Consider the following 21,400-nt stretch of genomic DNA (forward strand, 5'->3'; position numbering starts at 1 on the left):
TCATGTTAGCTTTGTGTTTTTCAGAATACATGTATAACCATCAAAATGTGTTACAACCATCTCTTCGGTTTTTGCATGGGAGTCTTAAGTCAGTTTGATCCATTACGGATTTGACTCGGTATCCAAATGTTGTCCTGCAGTGAATCAAGCTGACCAAAACAAATTGCACGGACAATGTTACAGTAAGAGTCTGCATGTAAACATTCATCTCAATACAAGAAGCAAACCACTGTCTTGCATGTGGTCAGAGTATGATAAACCAAGCGTATCCCAATATGTGCTTGAACAGGAAATGAATATGAACATCTTCAAGACAAACCATGAGGATAGGAACTGAAATACATCCTCTCTCCCTCTCTCTCACACACACACACACACACACACACACAATCATATCCTTTCGACAGTGACAGCAAGAAAAGACAACAGCTGAGAACATTCAAAGAAGAGTAGCTAAAATATCACAAAAATGGCAAAATATGCATTGGCGCTATAGCAACTGAAGCCTCAAGCTTCTTGGTGGAATTTGTGTTCAACCTGTATGTGATGAACAATGATTCTGCAAAGCATGACATGAGACGGCCGTGCAAAGCGTCACAACATGAAAGCACAAAAGATCAAGACACAGGAAAGCAGGAATGTACGCCACATCACAAAACAGCTTTCTTGTGCAAAAGAAGATATTTCACTGTGTGTGAAAAGACATGCAATCAACATGAAAACAAATTGTATCCTTTTATCACTACTTTTCTGCTTGCAAGTGCAAGCAACCACTGACTTTTAGTAATGCCTTTGTTCTTCTAAGGTACCATACATAAGGCGATACCGGTCAACAGGGCACAGGGGTTCATGTCGAGGAAAAAAGTTACGCCTTATAGTCCAAAAAGTACGGTACATGTAAATACTTTTTATCATTCTTAGCTTCCAGTGTCTCCTCAAAAACCTAGTCTGTTACATGCATTTTCTGTCCCGTAAGAGAGCAAGGATGGTGGAAAGATAGAGAGATGAAGATAAGACTGAAGCAAAGTGGAGAGAGAAAAAAAAACGACAAAAAAGATCTTTCTTTATTTGGTGTTTAACGTCGTTTTCAACCACGAAGGTTATATCGCGACGGGGAAAGGGGGGGGGGGGGGGGGGGGGGGGGGGGGGGGGGGGGGGGATGGGATAGAGCCACTTGTTAATTGTTTCTTGTTCACAAAAGCACTAATCAAAAAATTGCTCCAGGGGCTTGCAACGTAGTACAATATATTACCTTACTGGGAGAATGCAAGTTTCCAGTACAAAGGACTTAACATTTCTTACATACTGCTTGACTAAAATCTTTACAAACATTGACTATATTCTATACAAGAAACGCTTAACAAGGGTAAAAGGAGAAACAGAATCCATTAGTCGGCTCTTACAACATGCTGGGGAGCATCGGGTAAATTCTTCCCCCTAACCCGCGGGGGGTGACAAAAAAGATATGAAGCTAAATTCATTTCCCATGTGTACCATACGTGTATCTAACTTCAATCATACCAACATTACAACAAGTTTTAAAAAAAACTGGTTAACGAGGAAAGCTGGGTTCTTGATTAGTTTGCGTAGCTTTAATTAACTGCAAAATACCATACATGGATACATGTGTAGAGAATTCTCATAAAATGGATGTTGTTCGATTCCTGAACATTTGAATCTTCCTCTTTGATCTCTAATTACTCCGATACACAACCAAAGTTCTGTCCCAGCACATATCGCTCTCATCAATGTGACCTAGCTTGTTTGAATCACCCTTGCCTCACTATATATATGTGTAGCTTTTCCCATAACTCTGCCTTGCTAGGGACTCCTGCCAAGCTGGGGTTAGGGTTAGGGTACTGCAAACATTTTCTTGTCACTTGAAATGATAGGACACTGTCACGTTCTGGGTGTTAACAGATCATACATACACATTTTTTGGTGGGATTACTTTCATTGTTTATTGACTTGAGCCAAGCTATGAAAATGTTCTGAGCGAAGCTTTTATTTTCTTTAATCTGTGTTAATGTTTTTCTCTTGTTCTTGGTGGATTGTTTTAAGAACTCTTGAGACTGAGCTAACAAAATCTGCATGTTACATTTTCTACTCTTATTCCGTTACTACATGGGAAGCCCAGATATAAAGCTCAACTTATCTAAACATTATCTCACTTGTATGACTATGTATAAAGAAGCATATATATATTAAACAAACCCCAATAAAGCTAGCTTTCTTACACATCTTAAATATAAACACAACACAGCCAAAGTTTTTTTTACATCTTGCTTGGACATGACTTCTTAAAGCACAATTTTATTTCCATGGCGATTTCAACATAAAATCACAATCAATGCAACACAGGTGACATGATAAAACTTGTCAAAACTAAAAACACCGTGAATTAAGGTACAACATGTGTGCATCACAACGAGCAAAATAACATACGCTATACATACCTCCGAGTATTAAAGCGTTTTGTCAAACAGAGCATACCAACAAATATACAAGCCAAATATTTGCTCTTCAAGCAGCTCTGAATATCTATCAAGTTCAAGTAAATTTACACCACAACGCTTACCGTTTCTCACATTCATCAGACTTAAAATCTAACTGTGTACAGCTGACCATAAAGAAAAATCAGGTTTGTACACAAACCATGGCAGTGACCTCAACATAAATATTCAGCTCAAAAAACATGATTAAATTGTGCTGTCCACGGGATGCCTTACATTGAGTGTGAAGAACACATGATGCATGATGCAACAACTAGATGTGAGCAAAGCAAACAATAAACGCATACTGCACCAAAGGCATTCACTTCCATCATCCTTTAAGCACTTAAAGTCATTAAAAAGTTTTAAAAAATGTGTCAAAAAACACTTAATGTCTGAGTAGTTTAACGCGTTTTGATTTACCACACTTAGTATTACGCCAAAGATATGCTGTGCATTGTATATTCTGAACATATTTTTGTTGTACTATTGCTACATGTTCGATTGCTACCAGCTTGTAAATATAATTACTTGCATAGTATGCATATGATTTTATGAATAACCACATATGTATGCTCTTCATGCCTCATCTTCATCATCATCATCTTTATCATCACGTGCTGAAGTTTTCTGACCTCCTTTTGTTGGTAAACTTTTTAACTTTTAATTTTTCAATTTTATCATTGTGTGTCTGTGCGTCTCAAGGACAGATTGTAAGAAAAGGCGTAGCCTTAAATCTGAATCCTTGTTAAATTAAGTTCAATTCAAATTCAATTCATACGTCAAAGACAGGTTTGATGTTGATGCATAAGATGCCTACTACCTGGCGGTTTGATGTTGATGCATACGATGCCTACTACCTGGCGGTTTGATGTTGATGCATACGATGCCTACTACCTGGCGGTTTGATGTTGATGCATACGATGCCTACTACCTGGCGGTTTGATGTTGATGCATACGATGCCTACTACCTGGCGGTTTGATGTTGATGCATACGATGCCTACTACCTGGCGGTTTGATGTTGATGCATACGATGCCTACTACCTGGCGGTTTGAATGTACAGGTCATTGTTCCAGACCCCCCTCGTTAAGTGCGTTGTGACATCAACAAGTAGTCCAGCTGAAATTGTACAAAAGCAGCTTTGTGCAATAAGTATTCACGTAAAACGCACTCCCTCTCTCTTTCTTTTTGTGACAGGTATCACAAGCAATCAACTACAAATGACACAGCTGATTCCGGCATGGAGACTAAGTGACTGCATGTACACATACACACTTCTCACACACGCTTTCAAGTCATTCAAATCAGCGTTGTATATTATTATTATTATTTACAGACATTTTTTTCTTTGTTCATTCATCACTCAGACTTTCTTCTACACAAGCTTACTTTACAATCCAACATCATTAATTACAATCTAACATCATTAATTACAATCCAGCATCATTAATAATACAATCCAACATCATTAATTACAATCCAACATCATTAATTACAATCCAGCATCCTTAATTACAATCCAACATCATTAATTACAATCCAACATTAATTAGAATCCAGCATCATTAATTAGAATCCAACATCATTAATTACAACCCAACATCATTAATTTGAATTCAGCATCATTAAATTAAAATGCACATAAAAAAAGCTTAAAAACGGACTTACATTTTTTCCACAGTATAACTGCTATTTTCACTGACTTTATTACCAATCTGCTAGTCTTGTTATTTTAGTGCAGCCGAGATTATTTCGTGAAGTTTTCTGTTTGTGTTGGGACTTGCTTGCAACAACGTCTGAACTAAAAAGCTGAAGCCTTCGAGCACTACATCTTTGGCATGATATATGAGGAGGTATTCGTACATTTCATTTTAGGCGGTTATACAAAGTTTTATGTTTTGAACTCAAACACTTCACTCCACGAACCTAGCTTAAGTGGTAAACTTTTGTGACGAGTATCATGACAGTTTCATGCAAAACGCACAAACACTTGTGCAGCATCCTGTCTCACGAAGCGGATTCAACAGCCAAAGCCCTGACGATGCACGCGTTTTTTTGTGAGGGCTTTCAGTTTTATGCACAACACGCTGACCTACTTTCACTGCCAAGCCGTGACTCCACAGCTTCAGCTCACAATTAGCGATTTCAATACCAGAATTGTGGCGTGTTCCTTCTATTGAAGTCCACATCCATGCTGTAGATGACTCCAAGACATCTAGTGTCTGTGGGAGACCCACCCGCCATGTTCAACCCAGTGTCAAGCACACACAACCACGCACCTTTCCCACACCACCGTACAATCGACTACAAATGCTATCTCTCACAGCCGTATACACACTCCATTTCTTCACCTACTATGCAGAGCTACAGAGAAGCAACCTCTGGTTGCCGAACACATCCATTACCTATATATAGCCACTGTGTTGTTTGTCCAAGTCAAGAGAACCGAATCACAGCATTGCTGGGCCCCAGTTGTTTTACACACCAACCCCAATAATGAACCGCTCTGTACATTTTGCTAATTAACCGCTCTGTACATTTTGCTAATTAACCGCTCTGTACATTTTGCTAATTAACCGCTCTGTACAATTTGCTAATTAACCGCTCTGTACATTTTGCTCAAGTCCATGAACGGTGCGCAAGTTGATACAACTGCCGTACAGCCCAGTACAGAAGCAAGCCCTAGTTACTAGTCTTTGTCCAATCAACTAACCCCTGTACCTTTCCTAAACGTTCACGCAACCAATCCCCAGCACAGTACAGTCACTATCCACACCCCTCCCTGTAGTTAACTGCTGTACATTTTGCTTAAGTCCATGCTGAGCAGCACAGTACAGTCACTATCCACACCCCTCCCTGTAGTTAACTGCTGTACTTTTTGCTGAAGTCCATGCTGAGCTGGATGGTGGGTTTCTTGACGGGAGCGGCCGCCTTAGCCGCTGACCTCGCCTTGGCCTGCTCTTGTGCCGCTTGGTTGAGTTTGACGGCGGCTGCGAGACGGGGTCGCAGATGACCAGAGGCGGCCATGACCTGCTTGAAGTGGTCGGGGTACTGCTGGCCGAGTCGCAGCAACTTGTTGAGGGCGGTGTCGTTGAGGGCGCGGCGGGCGGTGCTGGCGCTGGTGACCGTGTTCTCGTCCAGCAGCATGGACACCAGGATGGGAACGAAGACAGCCACCATCGTCACACCTGGGGGAAACAACACCAGTATCAGTCACCTGGGTGCCAGCATGCAATGGAAGTATCAGTCACCTGGGTGCCAGCATGCAATGGAAGTATCAGTCACCTGGGTGCTAGCATGCAATGGAAGTATCAGTCACCTGGGTGCTAGCATGCAATGGAAGCAAGGACGCTGACTCTTTTTGCAGCTCAGTGGACAATTTTGGCTGAGGGAGCAATATTAATTTTTTTGTAAAGACAGCTTCTTATTCATGTCAAATGATCATTTTTCAAATTATTGGACGCCATGGAAATGGAGGACAAAGAAGAAACAGCCTTGAAAATAATCTAATCTGAAGGGGAGGAGGATTGGATCCCCTCACCTGGACCAACTTACACACACACACACACACACACACACACACACACACACACACACACACACACACTCACTCTGTCACACACACACACACACACACACACACACACACACACACAAACACTCACTCTCACACACACTCACAAACACACACACAAACTCACTCTTAATCTCTCTCTCTCTCACACAAACACACATGCATGCACGCACACACAAACTTACGTTTGTTGTCTTCAGCGAGAGCGACCAGCGTCTCCATCATGGCCACTTCCTCCAGCAAGAGTCGCATCCCCTGGTCGCCGGGCGGCGTGGTGCTGGTGGCCGCCGCGTGCAGGTGCTCCATCATGCGAGGCGCCAGACCGTGGATGAACGGTGGCGCCACCTGGCGGTCTGGGTGCTGCAGGATGGACACGAATGACTGCACACACTTCAGTCGCACCTGCAACCAGAGTCAAAGATACGTGAAGAGAATCTGAAGAAAGCGACCAGCACACACACAAGATGTTTTTAATTCACACCTAAAAAAAAATTCAGCACTACCGACTGCTGACACTACCCTCTGGACTGATACAGCTTTCCCTTGTGACAGCTGGCTTACAATGTCACCTTTACTTCCCTTCCTCAGTCATAAATACTGGCCAACATCTAAACTCGAAGTGTTTTGTCTTTGATATTAACATCAACCGCTCTTCTTGAAATTGTATTTAATTTCAGAATGTGTTCCATACTTTTGTATTTCATTTTGGAATTTGTTGCATACTCATTGACATTGTATTTCATTTCAGAATATTTTCCATAGTCAATAAAATTGTATTTTATTTCGGAATATTTTCCATACCAGTAAGATCACAACTCCACAAGTTGGTACAGTTTCTAGAGCACATCTCCTTAGTTGTATAAGGAATCAACAGCCAGAAACTTGTAAAGGCCAGAATCAGATGCTTTTGTGTTGCGGAACATGAAAACAGCGGCGATTGCAACGTTACCTCCACACTGTTGCTGTCCCACGCTTCACGGAAGCAATCGAGGACAGGCTCCTGTAGGTTGGCAGCACCAGTGGTCTCCCTTGGACACGACACGATGAACACCGTCACCATCTGAACCAGCACCCCCTGGTCTATGCCGGCACCGTGCTCACCTGAAAATGCATATCAGACGTCTGTGAGAAGATCAAAAACAAAAACAAAACACAACAGAATCAAGTTTTGGTAAATTCTTCATCAAATTTTTGTCAGGATGTCGCTGACTTGTTCAGGATGGTAATGACTTGTAATGGTTTTTGAGAAGACTAAGGGTCTTTCTTTCTCACGCTTCCTGGTTCAAGGAGCTCATACAGTTTCTTGACTTACTACAGATCCTGAGTAGGTCATGTTCTGCTTAAAATACACACCCACACACTTGTTTTTTGTCTACACTGAAAGACTTTTACTGAAGCGTTAGTTTCTGAAATCTCTATCGAGCACAGATTACCATGGTTTCACAAACAGCAAATGATGATGCATCGGGCAGATCTAGTTTAAGAACACAAAATGCAGAACAGACACTGACATATAGTCTTTTCCGTATAGCAGGCAGATGCATGCAATCAAACCCTCACACAGACACACTTATAAACTCCAACTTCTGCACATTCAAGCTGCCCTTCACTAAATTCAAATCTTTCAGTCAACAATTCTCAGCATACCAAGATCAACTGACCTGGCTTCCCATAATGCAGCAGGGTGGCCACAGCACTCTGAAGCAGACGCAGCCAATCAGAGGCCACGGTTTCCTCTTTCATCATGTCGTGCGTGCAGAGCAGTTTGAGCGTCTGCAGGCAGGCAGAGATCACAGTCGGCGCTTTCATCTCCGCCGATCTCGCCGCCAGCTCTCGCGCTACGCTCGTTGTCAGGTGGAGGATTGTGGGTAAAATAGTTACACCACCTGAAAAGGGAAGATTAAAGTAAAGTACAGCTTTCACAAAAACACTTTTTCTTCAGGGCTAAGGTGAGAAGCTGACCTCCATACCTACCTCAAAAGAGCAAAAATGTTCAGTCTCTCTCTTAACAAACTTTTCTTCACTAACAGGTGAAACACTCTGCTAGGCATACACTGGACCACAAACTAATTTGCTTGATACTGATTATGAATTAACTTACATCATGGATTTATACTTTCCTTCTTTTTTGAACCTTCATCAGGTAGAACAGTGTTCACTGCGCATGAGAACGAGAAATAAAAGGGCCCAAAAATACTGTACTCATGTGTATAACAATGACGATACAAATCACAATATTTGACGTTTCGACCCTCAGGTCTTCCTCAGGAACACAAAACAGAGTGGATAAAAGAAGAGGACAAATGACAGAACAGAAAGAAGAACAACAGTTGTCACAATTCAACCAAAACAAACGGATAAAGGAGTTAGGTACCTGATTACGTACTTTACATACAAAAAGTGCAAAACACTATGAGCAAAAGGTGATGTGCACTGACCCATGGGGGAACACAGGTGCATGAGGTCGGGCATCAGCAGCACGACGGAGGAGAGGAGGGCGAAGGTGGTGTCCGACAAGCGGGACAGGTTGGTGGGAACCTGGAAGCCGGTGCTGGGCGCCGCTGGGTTCAGGGCTGGCAGGTGTCGCACCAAGCCGCACAGACACACCTGTACAACGTCACAGATAAAAAGTGACTGTTAAATTGGATACACTAATACAGTGAAACCCCCTTTTAAGACATTCAAAAATCTGAGAAAATCAGGTCAGAGGTTATGAACAGAACATGTGAGAATGCAGGGTCTTAAAAGGGAGGGAGTTTTAAAAGGGAGGGAGTCTTAAAAGGGAGGGAGTCTTCAAAGGGAGGGAGTCTTAAAAGGGAGGGAGTCTTAAAAGGGAGGGAGTCTTAAAAGGGAGGGAGTCTTAAAAGGGAGGGAGTCTTAAAAGGGAGGGAGTCTTAAAAGGGAGGGAGTCTTAAAAGGGAGGGAGTCTTAAAAGGGAGGGAGTCTTAAAAGGGAGGGAGTCTTAAAAGGGAGGGAGTCTTAAAAGGGAGGGAGTCTTAAATTGGGGGGTTTTAACGAAAAGAGGGGTTCCAGTGTGTAAGTGTTCAAATGTTGTTGTACATGTTGAGTTATCGACACTGAATTAAAGTTCTGCTTTAACCAAGAGACCACCAAGGCCTTAGGACGCAGATGTTATTTTTCTTCTGTCTTTCAGCCATTTGTCTTTTTCATAACTGCTCTGCTAATGTTGACAGGCCAGCCCAGCTCAAACAGCACAACTGCCATGACTGACTTTCGCTATTGTGAAGCTTCAAGACATAGGACAACAGAAGGATTCCTCTATTGTCAGGTCTACTTTGTTAGTTTAGTTGTGTGGTCAGTATCAGAAAGTATCAGTATTGATTAAAAGCCCAACAATGATGTGCATGGCAACAACAACAACAACAAAAAGTATCAGTAAGTTTGACTGACCTCTAGTGTGGCAAAGACGACCGATCTCTCCATCTGGAAGTCGCCCGTGGTGCCCCCCTCCCCCAAAGCAGCGTCTGGCGCGGAGCTGTCTGTGGTGTCCATGGAGTCTGTGCTGCTCTCGGTCGTGGCTGGAGACGTCACGCCTTTATCTGCAGAATCAGGCATTGATGTGTGAATTCACTGAGTGCTGGTATGTATTGTAGCTGTCACCTAGTCTTTGATATGCAGATTCATTCTTGTAAAACAGACTCAATGACACACACACACACACAGGCACGCACGCACACACACACACACACACCCTCTGTATGCCAGCCTGCCCCTGTGTGTGTGTGTGTGTGTGTGTGTGTGTGTGTGTGTGTGTGTGTGTGTGTGTGTGTGTGTGTGTGTGTGTGTGTGTGTGTGTGTGTGTGTGTGTGTGTGTGTGTGTGTGTGTGTGTGTGTGTGTGTGTGTGTGTGTGTGTGTGTGTGTGTGTCTGTGTCTGTGTGTGTGTGTGTATGTATGTATGTATGTGCGTGCGTGCGTGCGTGTGTGCGTGCGCTGGATCTGTCTGTCTCTGTCTGTCTCTCTAACACACCAGAAGGAGAGCAGTACCTTTAGCCATGGCTCTGTGAGAGTTGATGATTTCCTTGGCTGCCCTGACCACCTGCTTGACCACACTGACCGCGTGCTGGTGTGACTCCACGCTCTCCTTGGTCAGGATCACCCTGTGCACACACACACACAATGCAACTATACAGTCTACTTATATCTTAAGTGATGCTGAATGAAGGCTAACATGGGATGAGGAGTTATACCATTCACACACACACACACACACACACACACACACACACACACACACACACACACACACACACACACACACACACACACAAAATGCAACTATACAGTCTACTGATATCTTAAGTGATGCTGAATGAAGACTAACATGGAATGAGGAGTTATACCATTTACACACACACACACACACACACACACACACACACACACACACACACACACACACACACACACACAATGCAACTATACAGTCTACTGATATCTTAAGTGATGCTGAATGAAGACTAACATGGAATGAGGAGTTATACCATTTACACACACACACACACACACACACACACACACACACACACACACACACACACACAATGCAACTATACAGTCTACTGATATCTTAAGTGATGCTGAATGACGGCTAACATGGGATGAGGAGTTATACCATTCACACACACACACACACACACACACACACACACACACACACACACACACACACACACACACACACACACACACACACACACACTGCAACTATACAGTCTACTGATATCTTAAGTGATGCTGAATGAAGACTAACATGGAATGAGGAGTTATACCATTTACACACACACACACACACACACACACACACACACACACACACACACACACACACACACACAATGCAACTATACAGTCTACTGATATCTTAAGTGATGCTGAATGAAGACTAACATGGGATGAGGAGTTATACCATTCACACACACACACACACACACACACACACACACACACACACACACACACACACACAATGCAACTATACAGTCTACTGATATCTTAAGTGATGCTGAATGAAGGCTAACATGGGATGAGGAGTTATACCATTCACCCACACACACACACACACACACACACACACACACACACACACACACACACACACACACACAATGCAACTATACAGTCTACTGATATCTTAAGTGATACTGAATGAAGACTAACATGGGATGAGGAGTTATACCATTCACATAAACGGTGACAGGAAAGGGGCCAGGGAGGGGGGCATTTGATGAATGCCGGAAGCATCTTGCCTATTGGATCATGAATCAAAAAACAAATGGAAAATTTTTAAGTAAATTTTCATTTGACTAATATACTTACCCGAATCACATATAGCATTGACATAGTCTGAGATGCTAGGTACTGAAAAACGCTTACCTGTCTAACAAAATTAAAGGGAAGCAACCCCATCACCAAAAAGGCTAACGTAGCCATGGTAACGAGCCGGTACCCTGGGAGTTGGTCTTGGTGGCCGAGTGGTAACGCACTTGCGCTCGGAAGCGAGAGGTTGCGAGTTCGACCCTGGGTCAGGGCGTCAGCAATTTTCTCCCCCCTTTCCTAACCTAGGTGGTGGGTTCAAGTGCTAGTCTTTCGGATGAGACGAAAAACCGAGGTCCCTTCGTGTACACTACATTGGGGTGTGCACGTTAAAGATCCCACGATTGACAAAAGGGTCTTTCCTGGCAAAATTGTATAGGCATAGATAAAAATGTCCACCAAAATACCCGTGTGACTTGGAATAATAGGCCGTGAAAAGTAGGATATGCGCCGAAATGGCTGCGATCTGCTGGCCGATGTGAATGCGTGATGTATTGTGTAAAAAAATTCCATCTCACACGGCATAAATAAATCCCTGCGCCTTGAATATGTGCGCGATATAAATTGCATAAAATAAAAAAATAAAAAAAAATAAATCCCTGCGCTTAGAACTGTACCCACGGAATACGCGCGATATAAGCTTCATATTGATATTGATTGATTGATTGAGTTACCTCCCATATGGTGGATACTACGTCACTTCCTATCACAACACGTTGCAAATCATACGGCTTTAACAAGACTAAAACCATAAGCAGGGCAGGCGGGAGGGCCTACACTATGTGATTCGGGTAAGTATATTAATCAAATGAAAATTTACTTAAAAATGTTCCATTAAATTACATATTCTTACTCCGAATCACATATAGCAGATTACATCAACATGGCGGTGGGCAAGAAAATACATCAAACTCACCATCAAATCCTGGCCAGAAACTGGCCAGCTGCAATCAAGGCAGGCAGCCCGTGAGAGCCGTCCTGGCGCAGAGCAGCGACGTCCCGAAGATAATAATTAATGAAGATATCTTCGGAACGCCAATATGCTGTAGACAGCACTTCGTCCAGCCGTTTGGAGCGTAGAACGGCTAGAGATGAAGCCCATGCCCTGGTCTCGTGAGCACGGGCCGAATCCAGGGGAAAGGCAGGCTGCGCCCCCCCCAAGCGAAAAAGTTCGTAGAAACAAACATGAACGAGCTCACCAAATAGGAGCTCGCACGGGAGAAAGACGAGTACCGTGGCCGGCAGGTGAGGAACTCACATAAGGCAGCCACGGGAGCGCAAGAAATTCAACAACCTCTCTCTTGGGACGCTGAAAGTCGTATGACTTGCAACGTGTTGTGATAGGAAGTGACGTAGTATCCACCATATGGGAGGTAACTCCCAGGGTACCGGCTCGTTACTATGGCTACGTTAGCCTTTTTGGTGATGGGGTTGCTTCCCTTTAATTTTGTTAGACGGGTAAGCGTTTTTCAGTACCTAGCATCTCAGACTATGTCAATGCTATATGTGATTCGGAGTAAGAATATGTAATTTAATAGAACCTTCTGGATGGCCAACTAATCAAATCAAGGACAGCAGTATTTTGCATCATCATCATCATCATCATCATCATCATCATCATCATCATCATCATCATCATTATGACTGATCTTCCAAACATTATAGAAAGAAAGTAATGGTGACCTGTGCATGACGTTGAGCAGCTCCTTGCACAGCACGGGGTCTTCCCCCAGCTTCCTGCGTGGCCAGCCCGAGTCCAGCAACACGTAGAGCGCCTTGAGGCACTGAATCACTGTGTCCTCTGTCAGGACGGCAGTCGTGGAACACAGGGACTCCATGCATATACCTGGGGATCACACAGCAAAGAATTAGTTACAGGACGTACAGGACCTTTACTTCCATGCAGATACCGGATGGTTTGGGACAAACTCTTAGTCACTGCATCTTCCATGAACACAGTGACTTAAATACCTGAAACATACATGACAATACAACACAAGAGCAATCTTTGGAAACAGACATTTCTGTTTGAAGCTACTAAAAAGCCTTAATGACGCCACATAGAAAGCATCAACCATCCACAAAGCAGCACAAGAAAACCCGATATCACCAGTAACGAAGCCTCACCCAGGATGAGATGGAGGCGATCCTTGTTGACGTCCTCAGGCTTCATGTTGGCCAGGGCGTTGGCTGGTTGCAGCGTCAATGACCCCAGGGCCGGCTTGTTGCCCTCTGGTGACGTCTCCTCGCCGCCGCCGCTCAGCTGAGCGAAGCCCTTCTCGTTGAGCCAGATGGCCAGCGCGTAGAGGATAGGCGGCCAGCAGCGCTTGTAGTGACCGCGCGCAGTGTCCATGGTGTCCGGGTGGTAGAAAGCACCGCCCTCCTGGGGCAGCTGGCTCCAGAACTCTGTCAAAGAAAAACAACACAATGAATTCTTTTTCAAAAGGTCACTTTGTTGAAAACAAACTCTGCATCTAAACCTGTCTTCTTTCACACCCAGCAATATGCAGCCAGCTGAGACGGGGCTTGATGTTCGACCAGTTCTAGTTGCAATGCCACCATCCCTATGCATACAGCTCGAGTACACAACTGCTGATGACTAATCACAGCATGGTTCAGTTTTCCAGAAACCAGTGGCTGCATACTTTACCTATATCTAGCTCAGTCCTTTACTCATAACCTCTTCCCAACTCTCATCCAAGCTCTATACAATTTTCAAAACACAAATCAACCAAAACATCATCATCGCCAGTACATGATGTCTAAAAGCATGGGACTTATAACTGCTGATTCTTTCTTATTTGATCAAATAATGTAACAAAAGTCCAAGACACAGACATGTAGCTCACCAGGGGGCAGCGACAGCAAGGCGTGATCTTTCAGAGCGTGGAACCAATGAGAGGACAGGTTGGCCAGTTCCGGCTGCACCAGACTGAGCAGACTCTCCCCGCTGTGTTCGTACGCGTCGTAATCCTCGTTGTCTTTCTTCACGCACAGTGTGGCCACCTGGCTCTCCTTCTCTCGATGGATCGCCACGATGTACACCTGCATGGAGAGCATTTTCCTTTTCAGTGATGCAAGTGCGATGCCTGTTTTAGCAACAATAACCACTACGTATCTCCTAAAAGTTCAACTAATCTTTGCAAGAATATAAAGATTCCATCTCAAATACTAGTCACTTTCATGGATCAAAGGCATCATAACACTGCATTTCTGAGTTTTCAAACTTCCACTTTCAATAGGTTTCAAGAAAGATCAATTTACAACCACAGGTAAACTTTCACATTCTTCCTTGAGTTGAGCTTTGTTCTGCAAAAAGTAAACAAAGATTTGGACCTAAAAAATGTTCTCCAATTATAAAACTAAATCATCATGTCCTCTGACCTCAGCCCAGGCCCTAATGACGGCCAGCTTCTCCATGGTGGAGGCACTCTCGTTGTACAGCTGTGTGCGCGCCTTGCCCGTGTTCAGCTTGGCCAGCGAAGACACCAACAGCTGGTGCACGCGACGAAGGTCGTTGAGGTCACGTGCCACGCCGCTGCCGATCCACTTGCTGCACACCTGTTGGTTGGAGGAACAAGAAATTATCACTTAAAGACTTTGAACAATGGTGAATGGTTGACTGAGAAACTAATGGAAACAAGAAATTCCTACGAGGTAGGAAAAACACCCCCGTCAAAGGGAAATAACCTTCTCAGTTGGTGGCAGTGACTGAGTGAGAATGGTTATTTCCCTTTGACCATTAAGATGTGCCTCTATAAGTCCTTGTATAATTTTAATCCACCAATAACTCCCTAACCGTGTGTTTGACTGGTCCCAATTTTTGTAAGGACCGTCTCAGGAATGTATAGAACCTGTTCACCAAGTTTGGTGACGATCGGTCCGTTCATTCTTGAGATCTATATGCGAACACAAACAAACAAACAAACAAACAAACACATCGAGCGAAACCTATACACACCCCTATACCGGGGGTGTAAAAACACCAGCAAATGGGGCGCTGCTCTAAAGTGTCAAACAGAAAACCTACTGAAACACTTTCTTGCCCGGGGCGGGGATGTAGCTCAATCGGTAGCGCGCTGGATTTGTATCCAGTTGGCCGCTGTCAGCGTGAGTTCGTCCCCACGTTTGGCGAGACATTTATTTCTCAGAGTCAACTTTGTGTGCAGACTCTCCTCGGTGTCCGAACACCCCCGTGTGTACACGCAAGCACAAGACCAAGTGCGCACGAAAAAGATCCTGTAATCCATGTCAGAGTTCGGTGGGTTATAGAAACACGAAAATACCCAGCATGCTTCCTCCGAAAACGGCGTATGGCTGCCTAAATGGCGGGGTAAAAAACGGTCATACACGTAAAATTCCACTCGTGCAAAAAACATGAGTGTACGTGGGAGTTTCAGCCCACGAACGCAGAAGAAGACTTTCTTGCCCATGCATTGAGCCAAATACTGCCTCTCTCCTTCCTAACAATACATGCAAAATACTCATCATTTCTTTACATCTCACGCTGCTCTCTACAACCTAACCTTCCTGCAGTTACTTAAGTTAGGCAACAAATCAAAGTGGAAGTAGTGAACATTTCAAGAACGCACTTTCTGACAGCAAGCAGAATATCAATCATCCTGTCAAAATTTGTATGCAGAACAAGTAGTATAAAAAAACTTTCCCACTGAGGTATAAAAAGAACAGCTGCAAGCAGTAAGCACCAACATGACTCACCTCACAGGCAGCAGCAGTGACATCTGATGATGTGTCAGGAGCAAAGGCTGGTCGCAAGGCTGCACCCACCTGTGTGGGAACAGAAATCACATTCTCCAAATCCAGGATATATGCAGAAAAATACTCAACACAGCTGCTCTATAACACTGCGACATGCTGTCAACTGACAAATGTGGTTAAGATATGTAAACGTAATAGTTTACTCCATCACTGAATCATCAAAATCGAAAATTTTGATTAATATACTTACCCGAATCACATGATTAGCATTGACACACTTCGAGATGCCTAGGTCTGATAAAAGCTACCCGTCTAGGTATAAGGGAAGCAACCCCAACTAAAAAAGTGACAGCACCATGGTACTTGCCACACTAGGTTGCCTCCCCTTAGGGTGAGCTACGTCACCATTGGTGCCTACCACGTGATAACCAATCAATCGACTTCTATCACTTGAGAGGACAGGTCGTGTTTTGCTTTGCTCTGGCTGTTTGAGTCTGCGGACACCCACCGGCCTCGGCTCCCGTCTGCTTTCTGGCTGTTTCCAGCTGGTGAGATCTTTCCTTTAGTCCTTTGACTTGTTTTTGTTTTCTGCTGAGAATTTCTTATGTCCGTTGGACTTTGAAGCTTTCAGTGGTTGTTCTGGCTTCCATTCGGTCGCCATTTTTGCTAGCACGTTGCTTTTTGCTATGTTGATGTTTTCGTCCGTGCTCGGACGTTTAACGCTCTTGTAGCTTTCAACATCTCAGACACGGCCAGGCTTTTACATGGGATAAGACCATCCCGCCACTTGGACACATACCTCAAATAAACACACTGACTGCTTGCCGTGGTGAATTGGAACTTTCAGCTTATCTAATTCCTTAAAAGGCCAATAGTGCTTTTTACTACATTAATGCGTAAACAATATCTCACGGAGTACAGAGAGCATCCAAGCTGTTCATTGTCAGTATGTGAGCAACTAACGAACCTGTGCCTGGTACTGCTCCAGGATGACACAGCCAGGAAACTCTGGCTCCGGCACCTCGGCAAAGCCACTGATGATCTCCTGAAAGCACACACACCAGTTAGTGTTGTCGCTCATGAGTAAGTCGGTACAAATGCATTCTATACTCAGGATTTTTCAGAGAGAGAGAGAGAGAAATTAATAAGACAGAGAGAGGGTGTGTGTGTGTGTGTGTGTGTGTGTGTGTGTGTGTGCGTTGTGCATGCGTGCGTGCATGTGTTTGTACATGGGTGTGTGCATGCCTGTGTGCATACCTGCATGTGTGTTGTGTGGTGCTTGTTTCAGTCTCAAATTTTTCTCCCAAACCCCCGAAATGATGGTTGCAATCACCTTGAGAGCGAGAGAGAGAGCGAGGGAGGGACAGAGAGAGACGGTGTGTTTGATGTGATTATGTGTGCGCAAGTATGCCTCTGCATCTGAGTGTGTTGTGTAGCATTTAATTGGTTATTTGCTCTTCAAAGAGTGATTAAGTCTCATTTATCGGAAATAAACAACCACCTATCAGCCATTAAAAACAAGAAGAAGGAAGCTGCAATTACCTCGAGTGCGGACATGCCTGCCAGTCTCAGCTGGTTGCTGTCGGAGGTGGCGGCGATGAAGGACATGCGTATCAAGTCACTCAGGTGTAGCACAAGGAAGCTCCCTTTAACACACAGGTGTAACAACACTTATATCAACACTGTCTATTGAGAAGTATGCATTTATCAAAACACTAACTCTGTCAGTATAAACTTCCATCATATGCAACATCATGGCAAACTCGAAAATTTCTTAATAAATTTTCATTTAATTAATATACTTACCAACTCACATAAATAGCATTAACTTCAGTTTGATGCGTAAGACATTGAAGTACTAACCCTGGAAACAGGGGGAGGTAACCCCCAAATCAAAACAAAACCTTGACAACAAGGCCCTGGTAGTTACCTCCCCTCACCGGTAGCCCGCGCATGCGCGGCACATATCACCGGCAAACTCATTCCCAATGAAACACCACCTTCAACCATTAACAAAAAACGATTGCGGGGTAGGATGGGAGGGCATTAACTATGTGAGTTGGTAAGTATATTAATTAAATGAAAATTTATTAAGAAATTTTCGATTAAATAACATATTCTTACTACAACTCACATAAATAGCAGATTGCTACATAAGGTGGCGGGAATCTCACTAAAAAAGATAAGAAACCAGCCTGCTTCAACCATAATTGGTAAGCAACTACTACCATTGCAGTGGGTACTAAAACACGCACAAAAGTAGTAAAGAAAGACGTCTAAACATGACGTCCAAACACCACTGAGGTGCCATACGAGAATTGTCTGGCAACAGAACCACCAGATAAAGGGTCCAAGCTCAGGCCCCATGAATTCTAGACAACCCAGAGGAAGAAAGAAAGCTCCCCCCATTTGACTGCCGCACTCATAAGCCTGTTAATGAGTGTAAAAGCCCATCTAGTCAGGGCTGCCTAGCAATAATTTGGTTCTATCCGTTGAAACGCAAGAACCAAAAGGAGCCATGCAAGACAAGTAAGTCAAATACTCAAAACCTTGAGCAAGACCCAGAAGTATGTAAAACGCTACACCCTTAAGGGGAAGTGAACACTGACAAAAAGGGGTCTGAGAGCCTTCCTATCGAGAAAGGCTAGCATGTCTCCAAATCTATGGCTCTTAAAAAAGAGCTTAAAAACAAAAAGAAATCCCAAGTTGGAATTAATTTTCAAAAGACAAAAGCTTGGACGCAGGGCCCTTACCACGCAGGGCGTAGAAAGAGAAAGTCTTGTCAAGACCTGACGACGTTCCTCCAGAATAACGAAACATAGACTTCCTACGATAACAACAGTTCGTGGAAAGTCTTAACATCCTCCTGAACTGGAGAATGCTAAAGCCTATGCCCAGAATCTAGAACTTGCACTAATGCAGGTGCTGGAGGAAGGGCTGACTGCCCCCCCCCTTTTATTTGCACTCATAGAAAGTTAATGATGGCAAAGAAACCACCAGAAAAAATCAACCTAGATAAATAACCCCTTTCACGTAAAGCCTGTTGAGACCTAAGCTAAGTGAAAAGGCCTAAAATACGCTGTCTTGGTCGTGACTGACGAAAAGAGAGAACAATCTCTTACAAACGGCTAGACCAGAAAGACAGCTCTTAATTCAAAAGAGAGCCGTGCAAGTTCGGAAGACAAACAGATAAGTCCTCCGAGGCGAGCGAGTAATAAAAAACGAACCTTTGCGTCTCCCCTCGAAGAGAACAAGAAGTTCCAAACGACCACAAGTGAAACACCCTCCACGGAGTGAAGCACTAAAAGATTAAGGCTTGAGTAAACCACAGCACCATAGTCCAAGAGGAAACGCTAAAAGTTCGCAATGAACCAGAGACAATAACTTGCCCCTTGTTCAAAGGATAGAGCAAGACAAATGTCGGAAAACATCTGGCCTTGCTAGACTCTCCCACAAAAGAGTCAAAAGACTTAAAGCCGAAAACAAAGGCAACAATTTGCAGGTCGGCGAGAATGCAACCTCTCATCAAGAGATGAACCGAGATTGCTCATCAAAACCAAAGCAACTTTAATCGAAAGAGGCAAAAGTCTAAAAGGAAGCAAGCATACAGTGAGAGCTAGCTGTAGTGCCGAACGTGGAACGATCAGAGCCTAAGTTTGTCAACACAGAACTGAATAGGACAAACCCTGTAGCGACCGTTAAAACATAATGTCGCTATGTTACACCCTGGGAGGGTGTGAAGCCCGCCAGGCCTAGGAGATGACGTCAGTTCGTGACCGATCTCCTATCGAAAACAAGTGATACCTGAGAGAAAGATATCAAGCCCTCATCGGTGAGAAAAATCTCAAGAACGAGCAAACGTGTTCCTGAAGTACCCAACTACCAGAACACTCATCCTCTAATGAACCAAGCTGTGAACCCAACATGATCCAAACGGTTAGCCAAAAGAAGGCTACTGCTGGTGCATGACCTGCTTGAGCAACTACCCAATCAAGACCGAGCGAATGACGCAGTAAAACTTCCTGCGTTAAGAGTCCAAGTCTAGCAAAGACAAGCACTCATAACTTCGTGGGTCGTGGCAGAAAGCACCAATGAATGACTATGACTATGAACTGGACCGTCGCTACCCGTAGGTAAGACAAAGTCGCCGAAACCGGCCGTCATGTTGCCCCCAAACTGACTTCAGACGCTTCTTGTCAAAACAGAGGAAGTCACAAGAAAGTCCGAACAACCTCCTCGAGAGGACAAAAACGATGAACGCTCAAAAACCGACAGCTGTCGTGAACTAAGGAGCATCCTTAAGAAAAATCCGGAATAAATTTCGCCGCCAATCAAGAAACACCCTGAATATGGCCGAAAACCCAGAACGCGTCTGATCCGCTGAGAGACTAAAAGTCAGACGCGGGGACCTACGCAAACGGTAATCATAGATGCCATCACGTACAAAACCTTACCATCCTAAACAGCCGCAGCAGAACAGGAAGTAAGATACACGGCATCACTGCTCCCGACAACCTGGACCCCAAAGGGTTGACATCAGAAGTTGCGGACAGGCAAGAACAAAGTGCTATGATTACCTGGAACGTCAAACAAAACGAACCAGAAAAAAGGCAAAATCCCTAGTACACCCGCAACACCTTGACAGTGTGGGTTGATGCTAATGCGTACAGTCCTTCACTCCGAAAACAGAAGTGAGAGACGGGATACCAAAACCACCAACAACCTGAAACCCAAAGGGTTGACATTGGAAGCCTACTTGGCAAAGAGTCCTTGTTCCCAGAACCATCATTGGCCGAAGCCGTAAATGATTGTCCCCCAACGCAGGAGTGACCTGAAGCGGGGAACTCGGAAGTGCAAAAGGATCAAAAGAATGATTGGGCTTCCCGTTCAGCTTTGGTTACGAAGCATGAAAGACGACGTGCGAGAACAATTGCTCGGAGAAGCCAGCCATGGCTGAACAGACTCCGACGCATCCCCATGAGCAGTGAACAGAGGAAAGATGCTAACAGCACCCGAACTCAACACCTTAGCCATCTCATAGGCTACAGAGGGCGACTCCCGAAACCGGAAGTGAACGCTAGTCTCAACGTCACCCTGGAAATCGCCAAATGCGAAAGGTGGTGCCGCTAAACGAGAAGACGAAGTTGTCACCCCTTCTGCAAAGTATCGAGAGGTAACCTCAGCGGCGGCATACAGCGCGCGCAAGAACCTCCTCTCAACTCGAAAGTTGTGTTCCGCCTCGGAAGAGTCATCACAATCCTCGACAACATCCACATCA

The 21,400-nt window shown here is 44.2% G+C and overlaps 1 protein-coding gene across 3 annotated transcripts in view; it reads right to left on the minus strand.

The window, feature by feature from the left end:
- LOC138952221 (HEAT repeat-containing protein 5B-like) overlaps positions 1-21,400 on the minus strand; it is a gene marked incomplete in the record, with an annotated part of 117,059 nt that overhangs the window by 862 nt on the left and 94,797 nt on the right. For all 3 annotated transcript variants that reach the window (XM_070323826.1, XM_070323824.1, XM_070323823.1), the window contains 14 exon segments: positions 1-5,682; positions 6,254-6,470; positions 7,018-7,169; positions 7,730-7,954; positions 8,507-8,675; positions 9,480-9,628; positions 10,075-10,187; positions 13,087-13,249; positions 13,531-13,809; positions 14,253-14,448; positions 14,788-14,964; positions 16,123-16,191; positions 17,090-17,167; positions 17,665-17,768. The exon segment at positions 1-5,682 is cut by the window's left edge and continues 862 nt beyond it. In XM_070323826.1, coding sequence (XP_070179927.1) covers positions 5,357-5,682; positions 6,254-6,470; positions 7,018-7,169; positions 7,730-7,954; positions 8,507-8,675; positions 9,480-9,628; positions 10,075-10,187; positions 13,087-13,249; positions 13,531-13,809; positions 14,253-14,448; positions 14,788-14,964; positions 16,123-16,191; positions 17,090-17,167; positions 17,665-17,768 — 2,417 coding nt within the window.

This window comes from Littorina saxatilis, linkage group LG17 (genome assembly GCF_037325665.1).
Source record: "Littorina saxatilis isolate snail1 linkage group LG17, US_GU_Lsax_2.0, whole genome shotgun sequence".
NCBI classification, from domain to species: domain Eukaryota; kingdom Metazoa; phylum Mollusca; class Gastropoda; order Littorinimorpha; family Littorinidae; genus Littorina; species Littorina saxatilis.